We start from the raw sequence: 14,720 nt of genomic DNA, 5'->3' as shown, positions 1-14,720 counted from the left end.
ATAAAGAGAAGTATCAGCTCGGACAAGCCTCATGGTCTCCTTTAACAGACACAAGATTTACAATAAAAAAACTCAACTCAATTAATTTTCATTCATTGAGTATCAGGTTGCTAACAATCTACTAATTAGCATCACACCTGCTAACAAATACTTAAGCTGATTTTCTCATGCTAAGCTCTCCCACCACACCCAACTTTAATATGATGAATAAGTAATTTTTTAATGTTTCGTGTCATTCTCTCTCCAGAAGTGTGTAGTTAATTTCTGAAGTTTACACAAGCTCAAAGTGCAAAGTTCATTCCCTTTATAGAGACAGACTCCTCAATTTCCCTGTTCTGACAGACTTCCAGTTTGAAGGTAAGACTATCTCTTGCGTTCTTGGGTGTGGTGTGGTTCTGAAACGGAGAATTTTTTAAAAACTTTAAGTAAAAGATGTTAAACATAATCAAGAGTCTGATTCCTGTCCGATAAAGGAAAGTAATAATCTGTCAGGTGAATGGAACGCTTCCTGATAAACAGCCTTTGTTTAATTTGAAAACTGATCCTTTAATTTCCCTCCTGATGCCAGTGACCGTGTCTCTGAAACACAATGCTGGGAAGCTGGAGGCTGAATCCCTGGGGGTCAACCCGATTTGATTTGACTGTGGAGTGGTTACCTCTCCCACCCTTTGGGGCTGTCTGTTCCAGTGCTGTGATTCTGACTGTAATTAGATCTCCTTGCATCCATGTTATAGAGTCATAGCGATGTACAGCACGAAAACAGACCCTTCGGTCCAACCCGTCCATGCCGACCCAACCCATCTAGTCCCATCTGCCAGCACCTGACCCATATCCCTCCAAACCCTCCTTCTTCATATACCCATCCAAATGCCTTTTAAACGTTGCAACTGTAGTGCATCGGTAATGGTAGAGTGGAGGGAGAGGAGGATAGTGATAGGGTAAATCTTTTGTGGTGAGGGTGGCAGCAGGCTGGGTGAGATGGAGGAGCTCCTGCCACTCAGTCAGCCCAACTTTGAGGCAATGCACATTTTGGAAGATCTGGGGTGTCCTTGTCCTTTTAACTGGAGTCGCCGGTTAAAACTGGGACGGGAGGAATGACCACAGCACTGTGTTTTTCTTGCATTGTAAGTGTGTCTCTAATTGATTTTGTTTTATTGGGGAACGACAGCTGGTCGATTTGGTCTCTGCTACTGTTTCCAGCAGTTTCTCTGCTCCTTGCTATTGAGATTTTGTTGACCAGGATACAATTTTTTTTTGGATGCAAAATTTCAAGATTAATGGGCATTGTCAACTTGCCAGAATGGTCAGTGACCTGGTTCACACTCAGTGCTGTTTTGCTATGGTGTTTAGGTAGGAATTATCCAACAGCTCCCTGCCCCCCTCTTCCCTTGTTACCCTAATATGCAGTGGGAATAAGGATTTGAAGGGAGAAGGGATTTAAATGCTCTCTCCAGTTGTACAGAAATACTACCGAATATCTGTGCTGCAATGTCCATTGTAATTCCTGCTCAATCTCCTGAGCCTCTGCTAACAAACAGTACTGTATGCATTCTGAAGCCCTGCATACCCTAACCCTATTGCAGTTGCTCATCTATCTTTATCCTTTCATAGGGCATTGGTGTCACTGGCAAAGCCAGCATTTCTTACTCATCCCTAACTGTCCTTGAATTGTGTCTGGCCCCAACCATTTCAGAGGGTGGTTAAGAGTCAACCACATATTGTTGTCAGTCTGGAGTCCTTGTCACCAGGCAAGGACAGCAGAATTTCAGTTGTTAATCTTAAATCTCAGATAACTTATTTTATTAAGCAAAGGTATTAAGGGATATGTGCCAAGAGAAGGTAGATGGAGTAAAGCCACAGATCAGCCGTGATCTTAGTTAATGGTGGAACAGGCTTGAGGGGCTGAATGGTCTACTCCTGTTCATATTTCCTTCCCTAAAGGATGTTCATGGACCAGCTGGAGTTTTTAAAAAAATTTAACCCCTACATTACTGCCTAACTGCGGTAGTGCTTATATTTTCCCCAGCACCCATGGTGTGTGTGTGTGTGTGCAGGTGTGAGACACAAAGTGCACGAATCTTTATTCAATTTCCAACACCAGGAGGATAGGAAAACACCCGAGTGGCCAGTGACAAGCACTGCCCTTCACATCAAAGGGCAATGCTGTGTGGAGTTCTGTTTTTGTGCTATTGACAATGGTCTCATGATTGTCATTAACACTGATAATGCCAGGTTTTATTAATTATATTCAAATTCCACAAGCTGCCGTGATGGTGTTACACCCCTGTTCCCAGAGCATTAGCCTATGTCTATGGGTTACCAGTTGCGTGATTTTACCCCTGTGTCTGTGCTTTCACCAGCTATAGCTGCAGTTGCAGTGTTTGGTCTAGATAGCTTTATTTTAACTTGGTTTTTATATTTTAAAATAGGAGTGCAGGTTCATAATTCAATGAAAATGGTGTTGCATATAGATCGGATAGTGAAGAAGGTGTTTGGTATGCTTTCTTTTATTGGTCAGAGTATTGAGTACAGGAGTTGGGAGGTCATGTTATGGCTGTACAGGACATTGGTTAGGCCACTTTTGGAATATTGCATGCAATTCTGGTTTCCCTCCTATCGGAAAGATGTTGTGAAACTTGAAAGGGTTCAGAAAAGATTTACAAGGATGTTGCCAGGGTTGGAGGATTTGAGCTTCAGGGAGAGACTGAACAGGCTGGGGCTATTTTCCCTGGCGCATTAGAGGTTGAGAGGTGATGTTATAGAGGTTTATAACATCATGAGAGGCATGGATAGGGTAAATAGACATAATAGGGTTGGGGGAGTCCAGAACTAGAGGACATAGGTCCCTTTTATATCTTTCCCTTCTCACCCTAAACCTAAGGGGCAACGTTTTCATGCAGCAGATGGTACGTGTATGGAATGAGCTGCCAGAGGAAGTGGTGGAAGTTGGTACAATTACAGCATTTAAAAGGCATCTGGATGGGTATATGAACAGAAAGGGTTTAGAAGGATATGGGCCAAGTGCTGGCAAATGGGACTGATTAATTTTGGATATCTGGTTGGCAAGGACGAGTTGGACTGCAGGATCTGTTTCTGTGCTGTACATCTGAATCTAAGTGGAGGAAACTGGTCTGGTGCCTTTGTGAGGATTTGATATTGGTGTGGGAGAGTACTCCGAGCATTGACTGAAGCCATGATGCCATGCTAACACTCCAGGCTGGCACTGATAATGCCAGATAGGACTTGAAATGCTCCCCAGGACATTCCCATGGGAGGGGGTATAAAGGTCAAGAGAATACCTGGTCGGCATGGGCAAATTGGACTGCAGGATCTGTTTCTGTGCTGTACATCATTAGCATTTACTGCCCATCATGCGTGGGTTTCCTCCGGGTGCTCCAGTTTCCTCCCACAGTCCAAAAATGTGCAGGTCAGGTGAATTGGCCATGCTAAATTGCTTGTAGTGTTAGGTGAAGGGGTAAATGTAGGGGAATGGGTCTGGATGGGTTGCGCTTCAGCGGGTCGGTGTGGACTTGTTGGGCCAAAGGGCCTGTTTTCGCACTAAGTAATCAAATCTAATTAAATGGTTAATTTCTTTCTAAACGGAAACAGTCTGATCAGTTTAACTTAACAAGGAGGCTGCTGGGGATTTTACATATTTGCTCTTGTGATGAGTGTCATTAGCATTTATTGTCCAATCCCTAACTGCCGTTGAAGGTGTGTGTAAGCTGCCACTTTGAACGGTTGAATGTATTTGCAAAGTGGGACAATGGCCTGTGACCAATAGTGTTCCACAGGGATCAGGGCTGGGTCCACTGTTTGTTGTTTTTATATAAACAATTTTGGATGAGAATTTAGGAGGCATGGTTAGTTAGTTTGTGGATGACATCAAAATTGGTGGCACTGTAGACCATGAAGAAGGGTACCTAAGATTACGAAAGGATTTTGGCCCAATTGGGCCAATGGGCTGAGGAATGACAGATGGTGTTTAATTTGGATAAATGTGATATTGCATTTTGGTAAAACCAACAAGGGTAGGACTTTTACAGTTAATGGTCAGGCCCTGGGGAGTGTTGTCAAACAGAAATCTAGGGGTGCAGGTACATAATTATTTTGAAGTTTAAAAATCACTCAACAGGTTTATTTGGAAGCACTAGCTTTCGAAGCGCCACTCCTTCATCAGGTAACCACCTGGAGTATAAGATCGTAAGATACAATTTATAGCAAAAGTTTACAGTGTGATGCAACTGAAATTATATATTGAAAAAGCCCTGGATTGTTTATGTCTCTCCTCTTTTAGAATGACCATGTTGGTTTCAACTCTTTCCACACCATAATTCTTTGATGGTTCTGTCACAGGTGGACAGGGTGGTTAAGGAGGTGTTTAGCAAACTTGCCTCATTGCTCACTCCGTTGAGTATAGGAGTTGGGACATCCTGTTGAAGTTGTACAGGACATTAATGAGGCCACTATTGGAATACTGTGTATAATTCTGGTCACCACACCTATACTGAGGAAGGGTCACCGGACCTGAAATGTTAATTCTGATTTTTGCTGCCAGTCTGGCTGAGCTTTTCTAGCAACTTCTATTTTTGTTTCTGATTTATAGCATTCACAGTTCTTAAGGGGTTTTTGTTCATGCATTTTTGGTTGCCCTGCCATAGGAAGGGTATGGTTAAATTGGAGAGAGTTCAGAAAAAAAATTACCAGGATGTTACTGGGACTGGTGGGTTTGAGTTAGAAGGATAGGCTGGGACTTCTTTTCACTGGAGCGTTGGAGATTGAGGGGTGACCTTGTAGAGGCTTATAAAATCATGAAAGGCATAGATAAGCTGAAGAGCAAAGGTCTTTTCCATAGGGTGGGGGAGTTCAAAACTAGGAGATACATTTTTTTGAGGTAAGTGGAGAAAGTTTATAAGGAACTTTAAGGGAAAATTGCAGCGAGTAGTGTTCCCATGTATCTGATGCCCTTGTCCTTCCAGTTAGCAATATTCCAGTAAACCTCTTCTGCACTCTCTCCAAAGCCTCCCCACCCTTCCTATAGTGTGGTGACCAGAACTGCACATAATATTCCAAAAAATGTGACCTAACTAAAGTTTTATACATTGAAGTTTCCTTGAATAGAAGGAAGTTAACAGTGATTTAATGGTGTAATTTTTAAGATGATAGATTTGCAAAATCATTCTAGCAGGGCAGGGAGTCCTGAACAAACTCCCAAAGCATTGCCCCATCCTCTTATTGGCCTGAGCTGACACAAGCCCATGCCCCTCTGGGGAGAAGCAAATGGTGAGGGACAGACAATCCAAAGAAAATTGGTGATTCTTCAAAGAATACTGCGCCAGAGAAGAGCATTCCGCCCCTCATGTCTGGGTGGAAACAACTGTTCACTTTATCCCACTTTTCCCCATAGCTCTGCAAAAAAAAACTTGTCCTCTTCGATATTTTTCTGATTCTGTTTTGCAAGATCTTCACTGCCTCTTCAGGCAATTCACTGCTTTTACAAAAACAAATCCTCATCTTCTTCTTCTCTCTTGGTTTTGTTTGTCAATCCAATGCCATCACAGATTCTGGGCATACCTGTGACTGCTCAGGGCAAACTATTTCTCCTGACTGGTACAGGTACAAAGAGCTGCTCCAGTTACTTTGCCACAATCTCTCAAAACAGAGCAGGAGGAGGCCATTTGGCCCTTTGAGTCTGTTCCGCTATTCAACATGATTATGGCTGATCATCCAGCTCAGAGTCAAGAGTGTGGTGCTGGGAAAGCACAGCAGGTCAGGTAACATCCAAGGAGCAGGAGAATTGATGTTTTGGGCAAAAGCCCTTCATCAGCCCCTCATTCCTGATGAAGGGCTTTTGCTCGAACGTCGATTCTCCTGCTCCTCTGATGCTGCCTGACCTGCTGTGCTTTTCCAGCATCACACTCTTGACTCTGATCTCCAGCATCTGAAGTCCTCCTTTTCTTCTGCCTGATCATCCAGCTCAATCCCCTGTTCCTGCTTTCTTTCCCCCCACCCTCCCTCCATATGCTTTGATCCTTTTAGCCCCCAGGGACTACATCTAACTCCTTCTTGAAAACATGTTTTGGCGTCAACTGCTTTCTGTGGCAGAATTCAACATTCTCCCCACTCTCTCTGGGTGAAGATGTTTCTCCTCATCTCAGTCTGAAATGGCCTACCCCATATCCTTAGACTGTGTCTCCTGGTTCTGGACTCCCTGGTCATCAGGAACATTCCTTCCTGTGATTACCCTGTCTACTTCCTGTTAGAATTGTATAGGTTTCTGAGATCCCACCCTACCTTCGTTCTTCTAGTCTCCAGGGAATACAACCCTAACCAATTTAGTTTCTCTTCTTACATCAGCCCTGCGCTGCCAGGAAGCAGTGATAGAAACCTTTGCACTCTCTCCATTGTTAGAATATCCTTCCTCTGATAAGGAGCCCAAAAAAGCAGACATTACTCCATCTATGTCATGAGCAGGCCCATGTTGTTATTTTCACCCCTTGTTTAACCCAGGGAGTATCCAATGTGATTGAAAAGCCTGGATGTCCCCTCTAACTGAGCAACCAACTTCACCTAAAGAGCCATTCTGGTCCCTCCCCAAGAGCTGATCAAAGGGCAGCTAGTGAAATGTGCATTGTTGCAAAAATAATTGTGTAGAGGATACGAGAGATGATTGGAGGACGGCAGCCAATATTTTATTATTGTTAGAGCCAAACCTTATAAGGTCATTGTGGAGACAATGGTCATAAAAACGTTACGTAGATTGTGTGATAGAGAGAACCGGTGATGTCATTGGCTGTTAGCAATGCATGGTTTGGGGCCTCTGGGAAATAGTTGGGAACTAACCACGAGAGAGCAAGAAGTGGGCGAGCAGCTGAGAGAAATGAAAAAGCACTGACTTGTGTTGATTTAGCGTACATTGGAGAGTCAGGTAAATGAAGCCAGGGAGTGTCTACAGCCTGTTCTGCCGTTCACCCTGAACATGGTCAGTCTGCAGCTTAACTCTATCCTCTCTCTCCTTGAGCACTGAGACACACGCATAGACATCCCTGTACACACGCACACACAAACCTGTATGAGCACAGAGTTCCAGGTTTTTACTGTAGTCTGGAAGAATCCCACACTCCTGAATGGTGGTCCTGGATTCCTTTGTTCTATTGACCGAGAGGGCTACTGTGAGGGGTTCAAACCCGGGACCAGACCCCCCTCCATGCACCCACACCTCCCCATTTAAAGCCATAGGAGCATGCTATCCTACAAGATGTATTACCCGCAACACCCCCTCAGCCTGGATAGGTTTACAATAGAACAGTCTAAGTCTCTCACACCAATCTACACTAATCCTATTTTCCTGCACTTGGCCCATAGTCGTCTCTGCCCTGCCATATTAAATGGCTGTCCAGATGCTTTTGAATGTTGAGAGTCCCTGCCTCCTCCACCCTCTCGGGCAGCACATTCCATATTTATACCACCCTCCTGGGGGGCGGTGGAGGAGGGGGGGGGGAGGGGGTGGAATCTTTTCTCCAATTTCCCCCTAAATGATTGTTCCTCACCTTTTTAAAATGTCCTCCTGTTTTAGACCTGTCTAGCCATGAGGAAAAGATTCTAATGAACTACCCTGACTATGCCTCTCTGGTCCTAGACTTGTTTTTTGAGCCTAAGGTATGCACCCTAAAAACAAATTACTGGAGATCTGAAACAAACAAAAAACAACAGGAAGTGCTGAGTTTCTGCAGCAGGTCTGGCAGCGTATGGGGAGAGAGAAACAGAGTTAACATTTCAAGTCTGATTTTTGATTCCTCTTCAGAACCTGGTTTATGAAATCTGTCTGGATTGAACCTGCATTGCATTCACCCCCTCCAATCACTGTTTGAAATGAATCAGTTACACCTGCCTTTACCTCTTTCTGTGTTGTGTGTGTGTGTGTGTGTGTGGGGGGGGGGGGGGGTGCAGATACATCCCAGTTTCTCAATGTAAATTAACCCCTTGCTGCTGCTTCTGGTGTAGCACAGATACTGACCGGTCAGTCAATGCCAGTGTTCAAGCTCCTCTCGATCCTTTCTCCAGGTCCCCCACCTCCCTTTTCTTGCTCAGAAGTTTATCCAAAATCCCCAGAAATGTATCCCCGTGATGTTTTTTTCTTTCCTCCCCTTTTGAAAGAATAAAGATGTGACAAAGTCAGCATTTGTTGTCCATCCTTAAACAGAATGGCTTACTAGGTCTGGAATCACATGTAGGCCAGACTGGGTAAAAACAGTAGATTTCTTTCCCTGAGGAATTTTTCTTTCAGAGCAAGCACTTGTGGCTTATACTGAGATTAACTATTAAATTCCATGCTTTATTAATTAGCCTTCAATTTAATTTCGCTAGTTGCTTTGAGCACCTGTCTCTAGCACATTAAACTGGGCCTCTGCAGAACTGGTCCAGTGACATTACAACCACATCACTGTCTCCCATCAGCTCGGGCCTGTTCCTCCTGAATATTATTGCCTTTTTTAATTACTTTGTTTATATTTACAATCTCTAGATTTGGACTTCTCACCACTGGGTAGAAAGCTAGAAACAGGAGTAGGCTATTTTGCCCTGTTCTGCTATTCAACATGATCATGATTGATCATCCAACTCCATCTCCTATTCCTGCTTTCTCCTCCATATCCTTTGATCCCTTTAGCCTTAAGAACTGTGTCTAATTCATTCTTATATTTTCTGTGGCAATGAATCCCCCAGGCTCCCCGCTCCCTGGGTGAAGACATTTCACCTCCTCTCAGTCCTAAATGGCCTATCTCACATCCTGAGACTCTGACCCCTGGTTCTGGACACCCTGGTTGTTGGGGACATGGAGTGTGTACCCTGTCTAATCCTGTTAAAATGTTCTAGAAATTGACAGAACTGTGGATGCTGTAAACCAGAAAGAAAATCAGAAATGGCTGGAAAAGCTCAGCAGGTCTGGCAACATCTGTGAAGAGAAACAAAAGTTAACTCTCTTTTTCAGTCAGTTGACCCTTCATCAGAGCATTATAGGTTTCTGTGAGATCTCCACACCAGCACCTCCTTTCCCCCCCCCCCCCCCCCACTGCCCCAACAATCCTTCTAAACCCCAGTGAATATAGTCCTAACCAACTCGATCTCTCCTCATGTGTCCATACTCCCAACCCAAGAATCAGTCTGAGAAACATTCAGATACTTATCTATTTATTTATATTTTTATCGTGTGGATATATAGAAAACATTGTATTATTTATTTCATTCTAATTAATATCCTGTGCCTACACTCTGTAAGGACTTGACATCCTGAAGTATGGAGCCAGGAATGTTGTCTGGATTTCTGGAATGCTTGACCCTTCAGTGCTTCCTGTCATCTCCTTTTGTCTCCTTTTGTTGAAGGTAATTCAGAACAAGAGCCATGCCTGACCTGACAGAGGCCATCTCCAAATCCTTGAATAAAACCACGCCCGGGATTCAAATATGGCGAATCGAGGTCAGTAGAAGGTTCCGGTTGAAATAGTGAAACCAACAAAGTGCGTACTCTGCGTGAGAATAGTTTTCTACACGTTCGTGAGAAGTGGGCATCGCTGGCTGGACCGTTCCAAACTGAGCCCTAAACGAGCCAACCTGTGGGTTTGGAGTCACATGGAGGCCAGGCCAAATTAGGAAGTGGTGGAGGCTGGTACAACTGCAACATTTAAGAGGCATTTGGATGGGTATATGAATAGGAAGGGTTTGGAGGGATATGGGCAAGGTGCTGGCAGGTGGGACTAGATTGGGTTGGGATATCTGGTCGGCATGGACGAGTTGGACCGAAGGGTCTGTTTCCATGCTGTACATCCCTATGACTCTAAGTCGGTGCTTTCCTTCCCCAAAGTACACAAGTAAATCGGGTGGACTGTTCCACTAATGGTGTCATGGTCCTCATTTGACTCTTAACTCCAGATTTTTATCAAATTTCACCATCTACTGTGGTGGGTTTTGAACCTGGGTCCCTAGGGCATTCCCTGGGCTTCTGGATTAATAGTCCAGTGATAATACCACTAGGCATCACCTACCTGCCTTCTCCAATAGTGACTATTGGACCAGGTTTGTTCCACTCAATCCAGCTGGAAGAATGATTGGATTAATTAACAAGTATCTACATCTGGGACTGGACTCCAGAATGGATCAGGCTCCTTTAAGGATGGCAGCGCCTTTTCTCAGAGGGTATTACCCGGCTTCCTGGGTATTTATGTGGCCTCATCAGCTTCCTGGTAACTTTTAGTGAAAGCAGATTCCTAGACAGAGATTACTTTGAAATTGCTTTTAAATCATTAAACCACTGTTTTTGGAGTTTGCATTCGATGATTACAGCACAAGCATTACTTTCCAGTGTCCGAATGATAATGAGTGAGAGCTTTGCTCTGTATCTAACCCCGTGCTGCCCCTGTCCTGGGATTGTCTGATGGGGATAGTGTAGAGGGAGCTTTACTCTGTATCTAACCCTGTGCTGCCCCTGTCCTGGGAGTGTTTCATAGAGGGTGGTGTAGAGGAAGCTTTACTCTATCTAAGCCTGTGCTGTCCCTGTCCTGGGAGTGTTTGGTGGGGACAGTGTAGAGGAAGCTTCACTCTGTTTCTAACCCCATGCTGTCCCTGTTCTGAGTGTTTGATGGAAAATGGTGTAGAGAGAGCTTTACCCTGCATCTTGCTTGCGTTTGATGCTAACAACTGGCGCCTTCCTGTGCTCTTCAACATTGGTGTTTAAAGTGAGCTGACTGTTGGTTGGCCTGTGGGTCTTGTGTATAATGTCATAGACGGACAGAATGCTGGAAAATGTGGGGTTGCGCATACTGACATGTTGCTATAACAACAGGTTGGTCAACAGAAGTTTAATTTTTGCGATGTATTGGTATTTACAGAAAATGCTGATGGTTCCTGTGCCCCTGAAATCCTATGGTAATTTCTACGAAGGTGATTGTTACATTGTGTTTGCGGTGAGTAGACTGATGCTGATGTTTAACAATTAATAAATTAGATTATCCCTATGCCAATGTCCATAGCCTCTGCACTTACTGACTCCTGGTCCTGCAACACTTTATTTTTCAGTTCAAAATTCATTTTGTTTTCCCATTTCTGTGCTGCCTTTCCTCTCCCTGTCTTTGGAAACACCTCTGGTCCATTACAACTCTCCAGTCCCTGGCCTCCTCTGTTTAGCTGACTGACATTGTTTCTGATTTCCATCGCTCTCCCAATGGTGACTGTATCCTCAGTGACCTGGGCCAGGATTTCTCTGATTCTCTACTGATTCTTTTCTCCTGCTTGAAGACATTTTTTTTGAACCTCCACCAAAATCCCTTTTTGTAATGTCTTCAGTTTGTAAACTGGCCTGACTGAGGCTATGACTAAACCAATATAACTGGGCTATACCAGGAGATCAGCTGCTCCATCCATGCTGTTTTCTCTCTTCTTCCAATGCAATTATTCCTTTGCATTCCTGACTGGTCTATACCTATTGCCCTCTAAGTAGCCATACAGACAGAGGCTGGGATGAATGTGTGCATGGATAAAAGATGGGGTGTGAGGGCTGAGTGGCTGTGTGCTGCCCCCCAAGGGGTTTACTACACAATTAGTACCATAATCAGGGAGGCACAGTGGCTCAGTCGTTGGCACTGCTGCCTCACAGCGCCAGAGACCTGGGTTTGATTCCAGCCTCTGGCTACTGTTGTGGGGGTTTCCTCTGGATGCTCTGGTTTCCTGTCATAGCCCAAAGATGTGCAGGTTAGGTGAATTGGGGAAATGTAGAGTAATAGGGAGGGGAAATGGGTCTGAGTGGCTTCCTCTTCAAAGGGTTGGTGTGGACTTGTTGGGCCAAATGGCCTGTTTCCACACTGTAGAGATTCTATGAAATTTCTACAATACTAGCCACGCTGGTGTGAAGTCAGGGTGATGGTTGGTGATGTTGTCCAACCAGAGACAAATGGGATCTGTCATCTCCACTTATTCCTGTCTCTCTGGTTCTTGTGCTGCCCTTAAAGGATTCCTCCAATTTCCCCCATCCCAGCGCCCTGCACCAATCCTTCAAACTAACTCCGTGTCTTCCCACTCCCAGACTCATAAAACCGGGAGCTCCTTCACTTATGACATCCACTTCTGGATTGGCCGAGACTCCTCTCAGGATGAGCAGGGGGCAGCTGCAATCTACACCACTCAGATGGATGACTACCTGGGGGGCAAAGCTGTCCAACACCGGGAGGTACAGAGATACGAGTCGGAGATCTTCAAGGGCTATTTCAAAAAGGGGTTCATGTGAGTCAAGCCTTCAGCATTCTCCAGTGGTGGCAGGGTCTGTATGGGGATAGGAGACAGGCTGAAGGGCCTACCTCTCTTCATGTGGGTGAGGATGGGGTTGGAGGGGATGCATTCCTTGATTTGTTTTTCTGTTGGAGGGGGGGGGGGGCGTGACTGTGATAGAGAGCAGAATAAAAGCAGAGGGCTCTACTTCCTCCCTGTCTGCTCAGCACATTCAATCAAAACTTGGATGGTCCATTCTGATCCCCTCAAGGGACTGAGACCAACTAGAGGGACAGTACTGGGTTGGGTTTGGGTGGAAGGTAATGAGACTCCATCCAGTCGGATCCGTAAACCGGGAGGTCATACAACTGCCCCAAACAGCAAGTTCGTCCCAAAGTAGGTTGGAAGACCACACTCTCTGAATATATCTTGAGTTTTCTTTTTAATGGCAGTGTCTAATGGTTGACCAAATGAGATTAAAGGCAGTGTTGTTGCACATGGCCAGGGTCCATGTGACTGGGCCTGTTCCTCATGCGCATGCCCAACTGCTCATAACTGCTGTCCAACATTTCCAAAGATTTTCACTTCTGGGATTTAAAAGGAAGTGGGCAATGGAATATAGCAGATGAAGTTTCACCAAGAGCCTGAGTTTGCTCATTACCAATTTCAAAATGGCAGACAGGTTGCTGATTTTTTTTTTCCATGCCCACTCTCCTTCCCTAACTTTACCGGCTGGAGTGATGATGTTGCATTGACAACCCAATGCCTTATTTGTCATTTACATTTTGTGGATAGGAGATGGGGAGGATTGGGAGACAAAAGGTCCTACACTCCCCAATGAAATTCTGAGCATAACATCCAGCCCAGGGTCTGCTCTGAGTCAATGGAGGCTATGTGGGATTTGAACTTCTGACTTTGAAGTGATTGTGTCACTCTCTCCCTGAATCATGACTGGCATTTACAATTGGTGAACCCTGGCCGATTTTTTTTTTCTTCAATGAAGGAATTGGCTCTGGTTGGAAGCTGATCTTCTGTTTGCCTTTTACAGTTATAAACAGGGTGGTGTTGCTACTGGACTGAAACACGTGGAGACCAACTCCTACGATGTGAAGAGACTGCTTCATGTAAAGGGGAAGAAGAATGTGTATGCGGGAGAGGTCAGTCCATCTCCCTAATTCCAATCTCCCAGGATTCTGGACAGGATCTCCGCTGGGGAATGTACCATCTCCATACCATGCCAGTTTGTGTTGTTACCTGGCAAGTGAAGAAAGATGGGGTGTCGGGGAACATGAGTGGTGGGGGGGAGGTGACAATGAGCCTCAGTACCTGGAGATTGGTGGAGAGTGTCGTAAATCTGACAGGAGGATTGCGTTGATAATCAAGCCCCATTACTCCATAAACCATATCCCAGGGAGAGATGTCCATTGCTGAGACACACCCCCTTTGAGGTAAAAGGGGGAGAATTGAAGGGAGACGTGAGGGGCAGCTCTTGTACACAGAAGATGGTATGTGCCTGGAATGTGTTGCCAGAGGAGCTGGTTGAGGCAAAGGCAATACTAGTGTTCAGTTCTGGTCTCTCTCCTATTGGAAGGATGTTGTGAAACTTGAAAGGGTTCAGAAAAGATTTACAAGGATATTGCCAGGGTTGGAAGTTTTGAGCTATAGGGAGAGGCTGAACAGGCTGGGACTGTTTTCCCTGAAGCATTGTGGACTGAGGGATAACCTTTAGAGGTTTATAAAATCGTAAGAGGCACGGATAGAGTAAATAACTAAGGTCTTTTCTCAAGGGCGGGGTAGTCCAAAACTAGAGGGTCTGGGTTTAAGGCGAGAAGGGAAAGATATAAAAGGGACTGAAGAGGCAACCTTTTCATGCAGGAGGTAGTGGATGTATGGAATGAGCTGCCAGAGGAAGTGGTGGAGGTTAGTACAATAACAGCATTTAAAAGACATCTGGATGGATATATGAATAGGGAGGAGTTGGAGGCATATGGGCCAAGTGCTGGCAAATGGGACCAGATTAATTTAGGATATCTGGTCGGCGTGGACAAGTTGGACCAAACAGTCTGTTTCCGTGCTGTACAGCTCAATACCTCAGACTTTAACAGCAATATTTAAGAGGCAGGGAATAGAGGAATATAGACCATGTGGAGCAAAAGGTTTTTCTTTTAGAAAGGCATTGTGTCAGCACATGCTTGGTGGGCCGAAGGGCCTGTTCCTATGCTGTACAGTTATTTGCTCTCTTTGTAAAAGTGTAAACATTGTATTTAATCATCAAATGGTCAACTTGTCTGTCTTTAATGTGTTATTCTGGCCAAAAGAGACTTTTACCAGGTTTCTCTGATTAAATTTGAGAATAACTTTTTGTTATGAGCAACCTTATTCGATTTGATTTGATTTATTGTATTGTAGTCATGTGCGCCTGAGTACAGTGAAAAGCTTTGTTGGCAAGCAATACAGGCAGGTCA

At 44.8% G+C, this 14,720-nt stretch overlaps 1 protein-coding gene across 1 annotated transcript in view; it reads left to right on the top strand.

The window, feature by feature from the left end:
- Window positions 1–315: 315 nt before the first annotated feature.
- LOC140482477 (villin-1-like) overlaps window positions 316–14,720 on the top strand; it is a 69,358-nt gene continuing 54,953 nt past the window's right edge. The window contains exons 1-5 of the mRNA XM_072580009.1: window positions 316–357; window positions 9,382–9,475; window positions 10,884–10,958; window positions 12,074–12,270; window positions 13,304–13,412. Coding sequence (XP_072436110.1) covers window positions 9,401–9,475; window positions 10,884–10,958; window positions 12,074–12,270; window positions 13,304–13,412 — 456 coding nt within the window. The 5' untranslated portion in view covers window positions 316–357; window positions 9,382–9,400. The remainder of the gene's footprint in view (window positions 358–9,381; window positions 9,476–10,883; window positions 10,959–12,073; window positions 12,271–13,303; window positions 13,413–14,720) is intronic.

This window comes from Chiloscyllium punctatum, chromosome 10 (genome assembly GCF_047496795.1).
Source record: "Chiloscyllium punctatum isolate Juve2018m chromosome 10, sChiPun1.3, whole genome shotgun sequence".
NCBI lineage: Eukaryota > Metazoa > Chordata > Chondrichthyes > Orectolobiformes > Hemiscylliidae > Chiloscyllium > Chiloscyllium punctatum.
The sequence above is the reverse complement of the archived record's forward strand: the minus strand, read 5'-3'. Positions and strand labels throughout refer to the sequence as shown.